A 20211-nucleotide genomic window follows, 5' to 3' on the forward strand; every position below is an offset into this window, starting at 1 on the left:
TAGCGAGGCTTTATACAGGGGGTACCGGTGTCAAGGTAATTGAGGTACTATGTACATGTAGGTTGAGTTATTAAAGTGACTATGCATAGTTAATAACAGAGTAGCAGCAGTGTAGAAGAGGGGGGGGGACAATGCAAATAGTCTGGGTAGCCATTTTGAAGAAATTGTTCAGGAGTCTTATGGCTTGGGGTTAGAAGCTGTTTAGAAGACTCTTAGACCGAGAGTTGGTGCTCCGGTACTGCTTGCCGTGCGGGAGGCAGAGAGAACAGTCTATGACTAGGGTGGCTGGAGTTGACAATTTTTAGGAACTTCCTCTGACACCGCCTGGTATAGAGGTCCTGGATGGCAGAAAGCTTGGCCCCAGTGATGTACTGGGCCATGTTAGTTTGTTGGTGATGTGGATGCCAAGGAACTTGAAGCTCTCAACCTGCTCCACTGCAGCCCCGTCAATGAGAATGGGGGCATGCTCGGTCCTCCTTTTCCTGTAGTCCACAATCCGCTCCTTATGTCTTGATCACGTTGAGGTCTCTAACCACCTCCCTATAGGCTGTCTCATCATTGTCGGTGATCAGGCTGTTGCGTCATCGGCAAACTTAATGATGGTGTTGGAGTTGTGCCTGGCCGTGCAGTCATGAGTAAACAGGGAGAACAGGAGGGGACTGAGCACGCACCCCTGAGGGGCCCCCATGTTGAGGATCAGCGTGGCAGATGTGTTGTTACCTACTCTTACCACCTGGGGGCGGGCTGTCAGGAAGTCCAGGATCCAGTTGCAGAGGGAGGTGTTTTGTCCCAGGGTCCTTAGCTTAGTGATTATAGCTTTGAGGGCACTATGGTTTTGAATGCTGAGCTGTAGTCAATGAATAGCATTCTCACAGGTGTTCCTTTTGTCCAGGTGTGAAAGGGCAGTGTGGAGTGCAATAGAGATTGCATCAACTGTGGATCTGTTGGGGCGGTATGCAAATTGGAGTGGGTCTAGGGTTTCTAGGATAATGGTGTTGATGACCAGCCTTTCAAAGCACTTAATGGCTACAGACGTGAGTGCTACGGGTCGGTAGTCATTTAGGCCGATTACCTTAGTGTAATGCGCAGGCCTGGTAGCCTAGGCCTATTTCTATGGGTAAACAAGTGCGTGTCCTTACTCATGAGCGCTCCAAACAAGACGATGGAATAAATTGACAACTCGTAAATGAAATTAAATAAACCAAAACGTTTTTCTCACAAGTGTAGCCTAGGTTGTGCGCTCTGCATGAAGCTGGTTGAGAGAATTCCAAGAGTGTGCAAAGCTGTCTTCAAGGCAAAGGGTGGCTACTTTAAAGAATCTCAAATATAAAATATATTTAGATTTGTTTAACACTTTTTGTTTTTTGTCACTACATTACTTCCATGTTTGTTATTTCATAGTTTTGATGTCTTCACTATTATTCTACAATGTAGAAAATAGTTAAAATAAAGAAAATGAATAGGTGTGTCCAAACTTTTGACTGGTACTGTACATAATATGTATCTCATACTCTCAGGCTACTGTATATTTGCCACTACTCGACAAAAAAAAATCTTGGTCGACCAACATCCTGTCCACTGAATGGGGTCAGCCCTAATCCAAACTATTCGTTTTTTTTTTTTAAAGGTTGTACCTAAACCAACCAGTGCTCTTGGCTAAGATGAAATGGGAATGTAAAAATCTCCCCTATCTTTGTCCGGGTTCTCTAATTGACCATCTTGGCATATGTGTAGCCGTCAATGAGCTTCCACATTCCGTAGATTTTGCCTCTCAAATGTCTCATGGTGCTCTGATTACTCTCGCTGCCCGCAAAACCTTGTGGTCTGCTCCTAAAACACAGCGGGTAAGGCGGAGGAAATTGAAATGATAAATGCTGCTGCAGAACCTGCCACTGCTGTCTGGAGCCAGGGCTGGAGCCAGAGAAGCTGCAGGAGTATGAAGCTGAACGCCTGGGACTGCTGAGTGAGTTGGAGAGGAGAACTGGACTGGCTTTGTGTCCAGCCACTGTACCTCAGACGCTCTTGTCAGAATCCATTTAGCTGTGGTCACAGATGCTTAACACCACAGAGCACCACAGGTCTACTGAGTCCAGGTTAACAGTGGCCAAAATAGCTGCTTGCCCTGAGTTAGCCTGGCTTCGACAACAACACTAGGAACAGGCTGATGGCCATAGCAGTGATGTCATGGTTAGATTATTTGATGAAAAAAAACATTGCTAAACCCACTGCAGGTTCCTGATTGCTAGATAAATATACTACCTTGTTTAGCTTTACATACAGACTGGTTACATGCATAGTTGATAACATGTGTGGCCCACCACTGCTACCTGTAGTGCTCCACATGTCTAAATCACTCACACAGGGAACTTACCCGCTCCTCTCTGCGTCACCCTAATCTACGGGTTTATTTTCATTTGTCTAGAAATGTATTTAAGATCTTAACAGATTCCAGTTGTATTGGATGAAATGTGAATAGGGGAAAAATCATAAGGATCCTATTTATGGTTGTAAAATTCTGGTAACTTCCCCCAAATTCCCAGGTTTTCCAGAAATCCTGGTTGGAGGGTTCCAGATTTCCTGCTTATTTCTTTAGGATTCCTGGAATCTTCCAACTGGGATTTCTGGAAAACCTGGGAATTTGGGGAAAGTTACCCTAGATCCAAGTAAGTCTCACCCTCATAATTCCCATGCTAAAGGATACATTGTTCTGACTGCCATCATGACAGACTCTTCCTTAATGTAAGGAAGCAAGTCATTGAATTCCTCTGAAAACTTTGAGATGGCCTGAAAATAGCTGCACTGAGCAAGTCTGGTCATTGACAGCAATGCCTTTTCTTTCCCCTGAGTTTTTTTATATCGCTCATATCGGACGCCAATGATTTTTATTTTTGGACTGTCTGTTTTGCCATTTATTAATGTTTTATTCAATGTGTTTCTATGGGCTATAGCAGTAAAGCAAATGGATAAATTATACATTTTATGACCACAATTCCATATGTTTGCTGAGTATATATTGCGATGTAAGGGCTTAGGCCGACGGGTTCAGTCTGGAGCTGTTTCCTGAGACCATAGAACCAGATCCTAATATGTAATTCTATGGGTTCATTTTGGGTATAGTCACCCATTGTGATATTGAAACTACTTTAAGTACAGCTAACTTGAATATCGTTAATAAAGCTTTACTGTAAAACATAATGGAAATACTTTCCCCAGGCAGACTGGTCATCTGGGTCACTTCTGTTAGGGCACGTTAACAGTATGGATAAAACGGTGTTATTTAAAGTTCCTAAACACAGACACCCGTGTCTGTTCCTCACTTGCATTCCTGTGCTGCACATTGGACCAACAATACCTATCTAATTCTCTAGCTCTTTCTGTAACGTTTTACGGGTTTTGCCGTTTTTAACCTTCATACAGTAATATGTGTCTGATTCCAACACAATTTTGCATTTCCATTACCGCTAAATGTGAGACATTACTGTTGATATCAAACTAACAATAAATCCAACATCTAGCTAATGTATTTTTGAAGGATGTGTATTTATGTTTTGAAGACAGTCTAGCCTCTCCTCCTTACACATCACTTCGTAATCCTTTGTGAGTGATTGGTTGGTTGTGATGAGGGTGACATGCTTGTTAGGAGAGGAGGAGAGCCAGCAGTACAGTGTCTGATTAAGTGCAGCCTGACTGTCCAGTGCTGAGCTGACCTGGGTTCAAATACTATTTGAAATCATTTCATACATTTGATCTGTGCTTGATTGAGATTGCATGGCTTAATGGACAAATAAAATAGTCCCAAAACTGTAAACTCTGCCCATCTGCAACTCCAGGCAGGCTAGAGCAAATGTTCAAAGTATCTGAAAGAATTCAAATAGTATTTGAATCCAGGTCAGGTGCTGAGACAGTAGATCTATGGAATGCGTCTTCATAGGGATTAAAATATCTTAGTCTTGTGACTTGCTTCCTGAGGAATAGTTTTTTTCAGAGCTGCTGGAACAGAACCCAGTCGGCTCCAGTTCTGCTTGGATGAGCTGAAACAATGCAGAATGTATCTCCTCCAACTATTACATTTGGGGAGTTTTACAGTAGTACCTGAAAATGTGACGGTGCTAAAACATTTTTGTGTGCTGTGAGAGAATCCTGGTGAAGGAATTTTAGAATATTTTTTTAAAGTTTGGTGTGGGTACTGTATGTTCAACACCAACACTAAGACGATAGGTTCTTTAGTATCGATGTGATGAAACGCCTCCGACATCTGCCAGCCAAATGCTACAGGCGCGCGCACACACAGACACACACACTTGAGGTGGCCTCCCACCACCTATGATTTACAGACCTTCAAAACAAGGGTATCAAGTACACAGATGTTTCCCGGCTCCCAGGAGGAGGTAATGTGTCAGGGAGTTTGTTACTTGGTTCTGTTGCTGTCCCAGGCAGCATCCATCACTACTGAAGGCAAGATTCATCACCTCTCCTTACGTCTTCATCCCAAATGGCACCCCATTCCCTATATAGTGCACTACTGTTGATCAGGGCCCATAGGCAGTATAGTGTCGGGTGCCATTCTTATGCTCGTCCAGATTGGAGCCTTTTCAAATGTTCTGTAGGGGAAACCTTGATTTCTCTTTAGTCAGATCTGTGCATGTTCTACTCCAAGTCGGTGTTTCAGCCCGATGCGGATGACCATATAGTATCTGTCCTGCTTATGGAGCTTCTGGAAGGAGTTAGGGTTGCACCGATTATTTGTCTCCGGTCTTGGCCCAGGGGAGCGACTGGCTCTGCTAGGTTTCATTGCAGAGGGATGTTTGTGCTCTCTCCTCTCTGTTGATGTTCAATGGACAAGGAAAAACCAGAAGCTCTACCAGATCAAGAGTTGGAGAACATTGATGTGTAAATCAGTGTCCTGTCTGGCTCAGTTGGTAGAGCATGGAGCTTGCAACGCCAGGGTTATGGGTTCCATTCCTGCGGGGGGACCATTGCGAAAATATACGCATTCAGTACTGTAAGTTACTCTGGAAAAGAGCATCTTCTAAATGACTCAAATGTAAATCTATGTCAATGGCTGGTGCTTCAGGATTATTGATGTGGCATAATTGCATCCTCTCCTAAAAAGTATACAGGAAATACATTCATAATATGTTTTTCCTTTGACAGAATAGCAAGTGAACCAGCCTAGTGTCACCATTTGAGGTCATCTGGTCCTGCTGCCTGTCATTTACAGTACATGGCCTTTCCCTTCCCTGGCAGGCGTGGTTTTTGTCATGCTCCAGAGCCATGTTTTCAATAAGAGGGGATGCTCCTGTGAAGACAAGGAATGTCCACCAGCATGGAGGCAGGCGTCTGACATGCCTCTCTCTCTCCCCAGCCTCCTAGTCATTTATAGGCCTGCCAAGGGAAGAAGAATGCAATATTACATAATTACGAGCCAGTAGGAAAATATAGGGGGAACAGCATGCGAGGGAGGCTCCATGTTAACTCTGTGAAAGGTATGCTGCCAGAAACCTGATGGTGGTTGAAAGTGCTCGCCTATTGAAAGCAGATGTGGACGACTGCTAGGCTATTCCTACACGGCTCCACCCTTTTTTCACCGCTCAGCTCAGTGTTGGAGAAGCGGCCATCTTTATTCTTCTGCTGGTTACATTCAAATGTTACATTGGTTAATGGTGTTCATTGTCCACATTGGCTACATTTTGAAGGCCTTCTTCCTCGTCTCATCCGTCCACTGGCCGTTGTTAGGAACGGTAGTTAAACACTGGTGATTGTCTCTTGCATGTGTAATTCATAGCAGCTTTTTGGCAGCGTGGCTTGACAGTGTCAGGGAAGCCAGGAAAAATAAAAGGTTGATGTGATGGAGACATCAGGTTGTTTTCAATGTTGAAACACTCAGTTAAATACTTCATTATTTTCCTTCCCATGGAACGTTAGCTCAGGACTAAACATTAACTCCGTGTCCTTAAGTGATGTGGGATTCATCACCATCATGTAGACAGTGGCTATTCACAGCACTGGGAGAGTCAACTTATTGATCACTCAACGTCATCAAATGACCGGACAATGCTCGGTTGTGGCGTTATCAGTTTTTCTGTCTGGGAATAGTGTGGCAATTTTGGGACGCAAACACACTGTATTCTGACCCCATCCAGTGGTAGAAATCACAGCTTTGTGTGATGTATGCTACAATGCAGGTGGGAATACATGAATAGGTTCTGATGAATGTCTGTTGAGCAATAGCCAGCGGACAATTCTTCTCCTAGAGTCTCCGTCAGAGGCCAACGCCAGCAGTAATCCGCTACAGGTGTCTTCCAGAATACGAAGTTGAAAAGTCATTCCGAGTACAAGACATTTAGAGAATTACTGGGACAAATAAACCATAGGCCTATTTCTTGGGTAATGAAAAAGACAAGGTGTGCGTCCCAAATAGCACCCTATTCTCCATATACGGCACACTACATTTTGACCAAAGCTCTGGTCTGAAGTAGTGCACTAAATGGGGAATAGGGTGCTATTTGGGACGTTGTAGATTTGGAGCCGCGGCTGGTTTGAAGACACGAGGGATCAAAATGTCCTTTCTGGTTTCTTCACATGGAAACGGTGGTAGTGGAAATCGCTGCTTACATGATTACACGAACAAACTTTGTAGCCTCCCTTTAATCAGTTTCTCTCTTCATTACGAGGGGATTTCACTGTCAAGGCTGCTTTTATCCCGTAAGTATTAGCCTTGTTATAGCAAGTAGTACCCTTGTTGTGGTGATACATTGGGTTCCAGTAGCATGACTCAACAAGAACTAGAGAGAATATTCCTTGCTTTGTTCCCTTTTTACTTGTCTTCTTGTACTCTTGGGTATTTTGGTAGTCTTTAGAAGCTAGGTTCGTATGTTCTGGGTGGATCAACAGTCAGGGCCCCTCTGCTACCAGTGCATTGGACCATAGTCTTGTCGCAACCTTTTGTTTTCAACTCGTTTTCTCTTGGTACTTGTCTGTTTTCTGGCATGTAGAAACTTGACTTGGTGTGTAAACAACCCAGTATTTTTCTTATACTCAGCATGTGAACTTGTTCGTTCAGGATGTTTGAGGCCCAGAGCTTGACCACAAGAGGCTTTAGGAACGAGAAGTCTGCTCGAAATGTCTGTGGCACTGAGCCTCAAGCAGCTGAGTTTTCAAGGAAATGCCAGTGTCTGTTTGATTTAATAACGACTTTAATACTACTATTTTTGGGCAAGCCTTTGGAGAACTGGGTACAACAGAGGTGATGTTTGATTGAAACTGAGAGAGGCTAGTTTGACAAGCTGGAATGTGAGTGGTCGATTAAAGAGCGAGGCTGGACCTGTGTGCTTTTTAGCTTGCCTCAGAATTTTGGGTGGCATACGGAGTCATTCTATTCTCTACTAGCAGTCGAGCCATATTCATTTGTATGTTCAATCTGAAATGTGTTGCAGTGGTTAACAATTTCCATTTTCCTTAGTTTTTCTCTTAATTCAAAACAAGTTGTCTTTGCGAGGGGTTTGCATTGCAGAGTTTGGGTTTACCATGGTTCTCCTCCGAAATACAATGTTTAAAGTCCCGGGGTTCAAGGCGAGGATTGTTGGCATGAAACAGAGTGTGCCCATCCCCTGTCCTTATTAGCTGTGGCCTCTGCCTGCAGATTTGTGACGCTTCAAAGATTTCGGAGAAAACAAGCTGTAGTGAGATTAGGGAAGTCAACTAGAACTGTGATGAGTCAGAGAAAGGTGGGAAGCTCCTTTCAGATATACGGGGAAAGTTAGAGGTGTTTAACAGGTCTTCTGTACCTGTTCATTTTTGCTAGTTAACTTCCTGTGCTGTTTCAGCACCAGTGTTGTACTCCACTCTTGACAAGTGGCATGATGAGTGATGGCTACTGACCTGGGCCATGTCGGAAAAAGAGCATTGAGAGAATTGAAATGTCAGAAAGGACTAAAAGTGCATAACGCAAGAAGGAAAAGGAATGAAGTTGAGGAAATTAGGTTTAGTTGGAAACCAGAACACAGGGATAATAAAACAATGCATTTTTTGTATTCTAGGAAGTAGGAAACGTTAAGGGTAATCAGTAGCTTTCCATTTCACTTGCTAGTTACTGATATCAATGTTTATCATTTGTGTTTTTGTAAATATCATAGTTTGCCGTGTCCATTTGTTTTTACATCTAATTATTGATTTGCATCCGCTTTAATTAGGCTATGGGCCACATTGTCAGTTTCACACACCCAGAGATCCTGTGCTCTGACTCCAATTGTATTGAGAAGATTATGCTAATGAAAAGGGTGGAAGTGAACACATTATGCTTTTGTGCCCACATAGAGATTGTCATGGAGCTGCTGTCAGTCCGTGCCCTAAGATTTTGACCTGCTCATTAAAAACCAGTCATTGCTTATGGAAACCGTTGATTGATTATGATAAATGTTATGTTCATGGGAATGTGATACATACACTGTGTACCAAACATTAGGAACACCTTCCTAATATTGATTTGCACCCCTCCATTTTGCCCTCAGAACAGCCTCAGTTTGTCGTGGCATGGACTCTACAAGGTGTCAAGTGTTCCACAGGGATGCTGGCCCATGTTGACTCCAGTGCTTCCCACAGTTGTCAAGTTGGCTGGATGTCCATTGGGTGGTGGGCCATTCCTACACACAGGAGACTGTTGAGCGTGGAAAAACCCAGCAGCTTTGCAGTTCTTGACACACTCAAACTGGTGCGCCTGGCACCTACTACCATACCCTGTTCAAAGGCACTTAAATCTTTTGTCTTGCTCATTCACACTCTGAATGGCACACATACACAATCCATGTCTCAATTGTCTCAAACCTTCTAAATCCTTCTTTAACCTGTCTCCTCCCCTTCATCTACACTGATTTGAAGTGGATTTAACAAGTGACATCAATAAGGGTTCACAGCTTTCACCTGGTCAGTCTGTCGTGGAAAGCGCGTATTGTATATACTGTACATTTCTATGGTTTATTTCCCATCCTCGCTGTAAATAAACGCCTCTTGCTGGACATTGCAGCGCTACCAACTTTTTTTGCTTCCTCACTGAGAAATCCACCGTGTCACTTCACAGGGATATTATCGCTGATTTAACCATATCAACTGTTTTGTTTCAACCAGGACCATTAACCACTGATGCTCTATTATGTTAAAAACCCACTGAGGTACATCCATCTATCCCCAGGTGAGAGGATACCCTGAGCCCCAGGTCACGTGGTCCAGGAATGGGAAAGCAGTCATAGCTGGAGAGCGGTTCGTCATGGAACAGAGTAGCCGTGGAACCTTCAACCTGGTGGTACATTGTGTCCAGGAGGAGGATGCAGGGCGCTACACATGTGAGGCTGTCAACGATGCTGGGAGCCGCCAGGTCACAGTGGAGATCACTATAGAAGGTAAAGCCGCAGCTGTCCAATAAAACTGTGTACCAAATGGCACTCATTCCCTATATAGTGCATTACTTTTGACCAGAGCCTGCAATAGGCCTCTGTCCAAACGTTTTGTGCTATATAGGGAACAGGGTGCTATTTGGAAGGCAACCTAACACTCTCAATCAGCCAATCAGAAATAATCTAATGGTCTGTTGACAATTGGGCTCCCGAGTGGCACAGCGGTCTAAGGCACTGCATCTCAGTGCTAGAGGCATCACTACAGACCCTGGATCGATTCCAGGCTGTATCATAACCGACCGTGATTGGGAGTCCCATAGGGCGGCGCACAATTGGCCCAGCGTCATTAGGGTTTGGCCAGGGTAGGCCGTCATTGTAAATAAGAATTTGTTCTTGATTGACTTGCCTATTTAAATAAAGGTTAAATAAAAATAAAAATGAATAATAATTGGGCAGGGTCCACCGCCTTTGTATCTGCTTTGAAATGTAGCATAGACAGTAGACTGTCAAATGTGCACGGCCTCAATACCTCATGTGACATTAAACCAAGACTGCGCCAAGTATTTTTAATGGCACCGCATTTATTTTACTATATAAAATATAAGACGTCCTGTCATACGTAGGCTTTTGTGCCGTTCCCAAGTGATGTTTTCAGCTCTATGTAATAGTAAGAATAAGGTTGAATCTTTTCTAATTCCCTGTTCCGAAGGAACTCATTAGAGTAACCGATGGCAAAGCCAGCAGAGGTTTTGTCCCAAATGTCCCCCTATTCCCTATACTGTATAGTGCACTACTTTTGACCAGAGCCCTATAAGCCCTGGTCAAAAGTAGTGCACTAAATAAGGAATCTGGTGCCATTTGGGATGCTGCCATTATAATATCCACATGGAAGGCTTCGGGAACTTTTTCTTCCTGTTAGCATAAGTGTTATTGGCACACTTTGATTTTCAAATTCCTTTGTGTATACCATGCCAGCTGTGCCTTTTTGCATTTCCAATGTTTACACTGTGGATACTTAGGTTACATTGTGCATGAAAGAGGCGGGCTGGCACCTACTACTTTCCATGGAAAAGTATGTAAACATTCAGACGTCCTCCACGTTCGTTAAGCTTTACAAGTTCATAAACAGCTATTTAGGCACCTCTGGCTCACTGAACACTAACAGAGACATATGGAGCATGACCTCTGTAACAAGGGGCATTGCACTGAGATCTGAAGCATTCTTCAACGGTGCACATTCATTTACACTCGTGCTGCTGGACTTGCACCAGCAATCTATTTTTTCTGTCTCCCCAATGGCACCCTATTCCTTTATATAGTGCACTACTTAGGGAATGGGATGCCATTTGGGATGCCCCTGATGTTTCTTATTCATTATCTGAGGCGTGTTTTCCATCTCTCATAGGGAAGAAATCCAGCCTCCCCTCCTCCAGTAGAACAGGGTAAGGTATATGTGTCTGTGTCCCAAATGGCACCAAATTCCCTATGTAGTGCACTATTTTTGACCAGAGCCCTATGCACACTTGTCAAACGTAATGCACTATATAGTGAATAGGGGATTGGGGAGTATCCTTTCTTTGCAAATGGTGGTATCATAGTGGTGTTTAAATCAACCTTACTGTCCTGTGTCATCGTTCTGGATGTTTTTTATTTTCAGAATATTGTTCATCAAAATGCTATCTTGGTATTATAAATATGGCTGCGAATCCAACTTTTTCGGGATCTTTAGTCCGCTGCACTAAAAAGATCCGTAGCTTCCTGAAGCTTTTGCACGCGCGGATCGCTTTCTGCGCATGTGTATATTCTTTGCGCAGAGAACCGGCTGCTCAGACGAATGGTAATGGTGCTTGTTTAATAAAGTTTTTTTTTATTATGAGCATGGCATTATTTCTATACAGCATATTGGATGACTCATTCATATTCCATTCACCCAGCTCAATGTTACATCGATAGGTTTAGGCTACTACATGATACTCAAATTTTCCCTATAGCTATCGAGGTTGCTACAACCTAGCCTACAAATTAAAGTTAAACACACACACATTAAACATACACTACAGGTCAAAAGTTATAGAACACCTACTCAAGGGTTTTTCTTTATTTTTACTATTTTCTACATTGTAGAATAATAGTGAAGACATCAAAACTATGAAATAACACATATGGATTCATGTAGTAACCAAAAAAGTGTTAAACAAATGAAAAAATATGTTATTCTTCAAATAGCCACCCTGCTGCCTTCTGAGAATTCGTAGGCAATCGAATAAACTGCCACTTCCTTCCATTCTGCTAGCAAATGTGCAGTCTTTGGAGAATAAAATAGATGACCTACGCACAAGATTAAACTATCAACGGGACATTAAAAACTGTAATATCTTATGCTTCACGGAGTTGTGGCTGAACGACGACACTATCAACATACAGCTGACTGGTTATACGCTGTACCGGCAGGATAGAACAGCGGTGTCTGGTAAGACAAGGGGCGGCCGGCTGTATTTTTGTAAATAACAGCTGGTGCACGATATCTAAGGAAGTCTCGAGCTATTGCTCACCTGAGGTAGAGTATCTCATGATAAGCTGTAGACCACACTATCTACCTAGGGAGGTTTATCTGTATTTTTTGTAGCTGTTTACATACCAACACAGTCAGAGGCTGGCACTAAGACCGCATTGAATGAGCTGTATTCCGCCATAAAAAAACGCTCACCTATAGGGAAGAGGTCAGAGACATGGCCGTGTGGTGCAAGGACAACAACCTCTCCCTCAACGTGATCAAGACAAAGGAGATGATTGTGGACTACAGGAAAAAGATGACCAAGCACGCGCCCATTCTCATTGATGGGGCTGCAGTGGAGTAGATTGAGCGCTTCAAGTTCCTTGGCGTCCACATCACCAACAAACTAACATGGTCCAAGCACACCAAGACAGTCGTGAAGAGGGCACGACAAAACCTATTCCTCAGGAGACTGAAAAGATTTGGCATGGGTCCTCAGATCCTCAAAAGGTTCTACAGCTGCACCATCGAGAGCATCCTGACTGGTTGCATCACTGCCTGGTATGGCAACTGCTCGGCCTCCGACCGCAAGGCACTACAGAGGGTAGTGCAAACAGCCCAGTACATCACTGGGGCCAAGCTCCCTGCCATCCAGGACCTCTATACCAGGCGGTGTCAGAGGAAGGCCCTAAAAATTGTCAGACTCCAGCCACCCTAGTCATAGACTGTTCTCTCTGCTACCGCACGGCAAGCGGTACCGGAGCACCAAGTCTAGGTCCAAGAGGCTTCTAAACAGCTTCTAACCCCAAGCCGTAAGACTCCTGAACACATAATCAAATGGCTACCCGGCAAATGGCTACCCCCCTCTTCCCCTCTCTTACACCACTGCTACTCTCTGTTATCAATGCATAGTCACTTTAATAACTCTACCTACATGTACATATTACCTCAACTAACCGTTTCCCCCGCACATGATCCTGTACCGGTACCCCCCTGTATATAGTCTCGCTATTGTTATTTTACTGCTGTTCTTCAATTACTTTTATTTCTTATTCTTATCCATATTTTTTTTAACTACATTGTTGGTTAGTGGCTCTTAAAGTAAGCATTTCACTGTAAGGTCTACACCTGTTGTATTCGGCGCATGTGACTAATAACATTTGTAAAAGTGTGAGTCTGCGTGTGTGAATGCATGTATGTTTGTGTTGGTGCGTATGTAGTGTTTGAATGTGAGGGATTTGTGTGGGAGTGATGTGTAGTGAGTGTGTATATATCAAGTCTAGTGTGTGTGCGTAGCGTCAAGTGCAAGATAGTCAGTCCAGATAGTTTGGGTACTATTAATTGATTATTTTGCAGTCTGGCTATTTAGCTTCTACCCCCAAGGCATAACACTGCTGTCTCGGAGCCTGTTGGTCCAAGAGCCGATGCTCCGGTAGTGTTTTCTGGACGGTAGTGTAACCGATGTGAAATGGCTAGTTAGTTAGCGGTGGTGCGCGATAATAGCATTTCAATCAGTGACGTCACTCACTCTGAGACTTGAAGTAGGGTTTCCCCTTGCGTTGCAAGGGCCGCGGCTTTTGTGGCGCGATGGGTAACGATGCTTCGTGGGTGTCAGTTGTTGATGTGTGCAAGGGTCCCTGGTTCGAGCCCAGGTTGGGGCGAAGAGAGGGATGGAACCTACACTGTTACAGTAGCAGAGTGAACAATCTATGGCTTGGGTGGTTGGAGTCTTTGTCAATTTTTCAGTCATTCCTCTGTCACTGCCTGATATAGAGGTACTGGATGACAGGGAGCTCAGCCCCAGTGATGTACTGGGCTGTCGGCACCACCCTTTGTAGTTATTTGTGGTGAAGGGCGGTGCAATTGCTATACGAAGTGGTGATGCAGCCTGTCGAGATGGTGCAGCTTTTTGAGGATCTGAGGGCCCATGACAAATATTTTCTGCCATGCCCTCTTCACAACTGTGCGGGGTGTGTGGACCATGTTAAGTCGTTAGTGATGTAGACGCCAAGGATGATGGTGTCGGGGTCATGCGAGGCCACACAGTCGTGGGTGAACAGGGAGTACAGAAGGGAACTAAGCACACTTCCCAGAGGGGCCCCCGTGTTGAGGGTCAGCGTCCCGGAGTTGTTGTTTCCTACCCTTACTACCTGGGGCCGACCCGTCAAAGTCCAGGATCCAGTTGCAGAGAGAGTTGTTCGGTCCCAGGGTCCCTAGCTTGGAGGGGACTATGGTGTTGAATGCTGAGCTGTAGTCTATGAACAGCATTCTCACATAGTTATTTACCCTCTTGTCCAGGTGGGAGTGGGCAGTATGAAGTGCAATTGTGATTGTGTCATTTGTGGACCTGTTGAGGCTGTATGCAAATTTGAGTGGGTCTAGGGTGTCTGGGATGATGGTGTTGATGTGTGTCATGACCAGCCTTTCAAAGCACTTCATAATTACAAATGTGAGTAATACAGGGTGGTAGTCATTTAGGCAGGTTACTTTGGAGCTCTTAAGAAACATTAAGCAACCGACTCGGCGGAATGAATACACTCCTGATCACACACACCGTTCACTTTTATAGCAGCCACATACAGCAACATCACTTTGCTCATTGTATAATTCCTTCTCGCATCTACTCGCTTTCCTTCTCTCACTTTTCCCATTGCTTTTGGACAACACAACAGCTGTGTCAGTCTTTGACCAGGCAGCCAAACCTTCATAGCATAACCGCTAATGGCTGCACATCCTACATTGTCACCATAACGTTATGATCAACAAACTAGAACTAATGTGTTAGTAAAACCACAATCCAATCCATGTATACAATCACGCAGTACAGTGTACAGCAAGCAGTTTAGCAGTTACACCAGCGGGTCCCAGTGGCAATACATTTGTTAAACCAAAAGCTTATATTTTCGTTAGTTTACCTTGACTTGGAAGAGTTGCAGTGTTGGATAACCTTAGCCAGCTCGCAAACATAAATAGCATTCATCTCTGCTTGAGTCAGGTTGTTGGGTAAGCTAAATTAGCTGCATTAGCTAAGTAAGTGAAAAGTAAACTAAGAAGAAGGGAAAAAAATATAATGAAATATAGCTAGCTCACTCTCGCTCTCTGCTGCTCTTCCTTAGTAGTTGGACAGTTTTGAACAAAACAATTGTCGTTCTCTCTTTGAGTCAACTACTCACCACACTTTATGCACTGCAGTGCTAGCTAGCTGTAGCTTATGCTTTGATTGGATGTCAATTCAAACTGCAAGAGGCTGGATGACATCCTCCGGGAAGTCGTCATAATTACTGTGCAAGTCTATGGAAGGGGTTGAGAACCATGAGCCTCCTAGGTTTTGTATTGAAGGCAATGTACCCAGAGGAGGACAAATAGCTGTCCTCTGGCTACACCATGGTGCTACCCTAGAAGATGCTGTTGAGGCTACTGTAGACCTTTATTGCAAAACGGTGTGTTTAAATCAATTATTTGGAGACGTAAATATATTTAGTATAGTTTTATCTAAAAGGATAACTTTTTTTAATGTTTCACAATTTTTTGGTTGTTGAAATTCACTGAATTGGATGGTCCTCTTCCTTCTTTGAAGAGCCTCCACTGGTATGCAAGATCACATAATGATCACAGTATTCTACATAACATAACCGAATAGCATAGTATAATGTTACTGTAAGACAGAAACACCAACACATTTTTCTCTCATGTGGCCAGAACAGCGTGTGCCACTATGCAAAATACGCAGGTATGCTAGTTTAACACCATCTGCTCTAAAATTCATTCAATCCATCATTCAAAACAACACTGTAGGCTACTTCGAAACTCAAGTAGATCTAAATGCATATCCCCATGAAACTGATTGAGATCAAAGGGTGCTATGCTGCCTAGCCTTTTTGAGACCCTAAGCGAGGTTTGGTTGGGGGGCCCCACATCTCGCGGAAGTTTTAAAGTTAATTTCCTGCAATTCACCACATCTTGCCATGGAGCATAAATAAAATGTAGCAGTTTTCAAGGCCCAGTGCCGTCAAAAACGCGATTTACCTGTGTTTTATATATACATTGAACAAAAATAAAACGCAACATGCAATAATTTCAAAGATTTGAGTGAGTTACAGTTCAAATAAGGAAATCAGTCAATTGAAATAAATTCATTAGGCCCTAATCTATGGATTTCACATGACTGGGAATACAGATAGACATCTGTTGGTCACAGATACCTTAAAAAAAAAAAAAGTAGGGGCATGGATCAGAAAACCAGTCAGTATCTGGTGTGACCACCATTTGCCTCATGCAGCCTGACACATCTCCTTCGCATAGAATTGATCAGGCTGTTGATTGTGGCTAAGATTATTATTATTATTATTATATTATTGATTTATCAAATTAAATTTTGTCACATGCGCCGAATACAACAGGTGTAGACCTTACAGTGAAATGCTTTCTTACAAGCCCTTAACCAACGATGCAGTTTTAAGAAAAATAAGTGTTAAGTAAAAAATAGACAAGTAAAAGATGGACAAGTAAAAAATAACAAATATTTAAAGAACAGCTCTAAAATAACAGTAGCGAGGCTAATTACAGGGGGTACCAGTGCAGGGGCACAGGTTCAGGTTAGTCATTACTGCACGGTAATGACTGCGCAGAACTAGAAGCACAAGCATTTTGCTACACTCGCATTAACATCTGCTAACCATTTGTATGTGACCAATAAAATTTGATTTGGTAATTGAGGTAATATCTACATGTATGTAGAGTTAGTGATTTTGCATAGATAAGACAGAGTAGCAGCAGTGTAAAAGAGGGTGGTGTGTTTGGACCATTCTAGTTTGTTGGCGATGTGGACACCAAGGAACTTGAAGCTCTCAACCTGCTCCAATGCAGCCCCGTCGATGAGAATGGGGGCTTGCTCGGTCCTCATTTTCCTGTAGTCCACAATCATCTCCTTTGTCTTGATCACGTTGCGGGAGAGGTTATCATGGCACCAAACGGCCAGGTCTCTGACCACCTCCCTATAGTCTGTCTCATCGTTGTTGTTGATCAGGCCTACCACTGTTGTGTCATCGGCAAACGTAATGGTGGTGTTAGAGTCGTGCCTGGCCATGAGTGAACAGGGAGCACGCACCCCTGAGGGGCCCCTGTGTTGCGGATTAGCATGGCGGATGTGTTATTGGCAGCCCGTCAGTAAGTCTAAGATCCAGTTGCAGAGGAAGGTGTTTAGTCCCAGGGTCCTTAGCTTAGTGATGAGCTTTGAGGGCACTATGGTGTTGAACGCTGAGCTGTAGTCAACGAATAGCATTCTCACATAGGTGTTCCTTTTGTCCAGGTGGGAAAGGGTAGTGTGGAGGGCAATAGAGATGGCATCATCTGTGGATCTGTTGGTGCGGTATGCAAATTGGAGTGGAGTGGGTCTAGGGTTTCTGGGATAATGGTGTTGACGTGAGCTATGACCAGCCTTACAGACGTGAGTGCTACGGGTCGGTAGTCATTTAGGCAGGTTACCTTAGTGTTCTTGGGCACAGGGACTATGGTGGTCTGCTTGAAACATGTTGGTATTACAGACTCAGACAGGGAGAGGTTGAAAATGTCAGTGAAGCCAGTTGGTCAGCGCATACTTACATGTCTTGGTAATTCATCTAGCCATGTGTCCTTGTGAATGATGACCTCTTTAAAGGTCTTATTCACATCGGATGTGAAGTGCGTGATCACACAGTCGTCCGGAACCGTTCATGCTCTCATGCATGTTTCAGTTTTATTTGCCTCGAAGCGAGCATATAAGTAATTGAGCTCGTCTGGTAGGCTCGTGTCACCGAGCAGTTCTCGGCTGTGCTTCCCTTTGTAGTCTGTAGTAGTTTGCAGGCACTGCCAGAGGAGCCGGTGTAGTACGATTCGATTTTAGTCCTGTTTTGACGCTTTACCTGTTTGATGGTTCATCGAAGGGCATAGCGGGATTTCTTGTAAGCTTCTGGGTTAGTGTCCTGCTCCTTGAACGCGGCAGCTCTACCCTTTAGCTCAGTGCGAATGTTGCCTGTAATCCATGGCTTCTGGTCAAGGTATTTACGTACAGTCACTGTGGGCACGACATCCTTGATGCACTTATTCATAAAGCCAGTGACTGATGTGGTGTACTCCTCAATGCCATCGGAAAGAATCCCAGAACATATTCCAGTCTGTGCTAGCAAAACAGTCCTGTAGCTTAGCATCTTCTTCATCTGACAGTGTTTTATAGATTGAGTCACTGGTGCTTCCTGCTTTAATTTTTGCTTGTAAGCAGGAATCAGGAAGATAGAATTATGGTCAGATTTGCCAAATGGAGGGCGAGGGAGAGCTTTGTATGCGTCTCTGTGTGTGGAGTAAAGGTGGTCCAGAGTTTTTTAAATTTATTTTTTATTTTTATTTTTTTTCCCCTCTGGTTGCACATTTAACAAGCTGATAGAAATTTGGTAAAACGGATTTAAGTTTCCCTGCATTGAAGTCCCCGGCCACTAGACCATCAGACTGTTAAACAGCCATCACTAACACAGAGAGGCTGCTGCCTACATACAGACTTGAAATCATTGGCCACATTAATAAATGGATCACTAGTCACTTTAAATAATGCCACTTTAATAATGTTTGCATATCTTGCATTACTCATCTCCTATCTATATACTGTATTTTATACCATCTATTGCATCTTGCCTATGCTGCCTGTCATTGCTCATCCATATATTCTTAGTCTTTACTTATATTTGTGGGCATTAGGTAGTTGTTGTGGAATTGTTAGATTACATATTGCAGCACTGTCGGAACTAGAAGCACAAGCATTTCGCTACACTCGCAATAACATCTGCTAACCATGGGTACTGTATGACCAATAAAATTTGATTTGATAATTATTCTGTCTCTTCCCAGCAAAATCTGCATAGCTGGGATGGCTGTATCCCCCGACAGCAGTCCATTTCTTGGTCCTTACATTATTTAATTTATCACAGTTTTCTTTAGACAATTTTGGTCTTTAATGCAGGACCAACAGACACGTTCCTTACTTTTCCCCCTTCCACTTGCCTCTTCCATTTTTGCGGTAATGCTGAAATTACATAGTTATCATTTTGAGTAGAGCTGAAATGTCCATATATTTTCATTTGCTGCATGTGTGACAACTCCACCAGTCCTATTTAGGATATCATTTACAAAGATTATAACCAAAGATAGATATGTGTGTATGTGTGTGTATATTTTTTTTATCAATTAGTATATTTGAGTTTAACAATAATATTTGTTGTTATATTTGTTCTATCTTTTCTGGTGGATTAAACTGAAATTGCAACCAACTTTCTATGGCTTGTTTTTAAAATAGCGATATTTTAGAGATGATTTCATTTTCAAATAACCTAAAGTGAGAGATTGTAAAGCCCATTCCTGAACATGGGGTGACACATTCTTGCTAGAGAACCAGTTCGGGTTTTAAGTATAGCTTTTGTATGACTGAAGCCTTTAGTGAGAAGTGCAATGCTTTAATATTTAATCATTTCTGCTCTCCGAATTCATGTTCATTATTGAAATGGACCTGTTTTAATGTTGTCTGGCTTGCTGTTCCAAAGAAAATGTTTTTCTCATATAATTAAAAAAATAAGTTAAACAGGCATATGACTAAAGAGTTAATCAGGGTGATCTTTCCATAAATAGATAGGTATTTTCCTTTCCACTGTAGCAAAATCTATTTTTGCTAACTTTCTATTAAAATGTATTGTAGTGAGATCATTTCTTTGAATACCGAGTATGTCCACTTCACCGTCGGACCATTTTATTGGTAAACTACACGCTAATGTAAAAGTAAAATTTTTGGGTGATCCAATACATATTATAAACTGGGTGGTTTGAGCCCTGAATGCTGATTGGCTGACAGCTGTGGTATATCTAACCTTATACCACGGGTATGACAAAACATTTATTTGTACTGCTCTAATTACGTTGGTAACCAGTTTATAATAGCAATAAGCAACCTCGGGGGTTTTGTGGTATATGGCCAATATACCACACCCCCTCGTACCTTATTGCTTAAATGTAGTACACATCATAATTTGGTTGTAATGCGGTTAGAAAAAGTATCTAGATCATCTATGAGGCTGTGGAGGGATCCAAGTTGTGGATTTAAAGTAAGGGGGGGGGTGTAACTCAATATTAGGAAGGTGTTCCTTAAGGTTTGATAGACTCTGTACATGCGCAGAAGCTCCGGATCTTTTGAGTGCTGCAGACAAAACATCCCATAAAAGTCGGATCCGCAGCCGCTGCCTGTAAATATAGTCTGTCAGTCACTCATATTACTATATTAAGTCATTATTCAAATGGAATTTGTTTGTTCAA

The 20211-nt window shown here is 43.0% G+C and overlaps 1 protein-coding gene across 4 annotated transcripts in view; it reads left to right on the forward strand.

The window, feature by feature from the left end:
• Positions 1-20211, forward strand: part of LOC106586160 (myosin light chain kinase, smooth muscle) — a 99809-nt gene that overhangs the window by 26265 nt on the left and 53333 nt on the right. For 3 of the 4 annotated variants that reach the window (XM_014173072.2, XM_014173069.2, XM_014173075.2), the window contains exons 4-5: positions 9188-9395; positions 10795-10831. In XM_014173072.2, the coding sequence (XP_014028547.2) occupies positions 9188-9395; positions 10795-10831 (245 nt within the window). Of the gene's footprint in view, positions 1-6540; positions 6706-9187; positions 9396-10794; positions 10832-20211 lie in introns of those variants that run through there. The other variant, XM_014173076.2, reaches the window with a different exon arrangement.

The sequence above is a fragment of the Salmo salar genome, chromosome ssa25 (assembly GCF_905237065.1).
Source record: "Salmo salar chromosome ssa25, Ssal_v3.1, whole genome shotgun sequence".
Taxonomy (NCBI): Eukaryota; Metazoa; Chordata; class Actinopteri; order Salmoniformes; family Salmonidae; genus Salmo; species Salmo salar.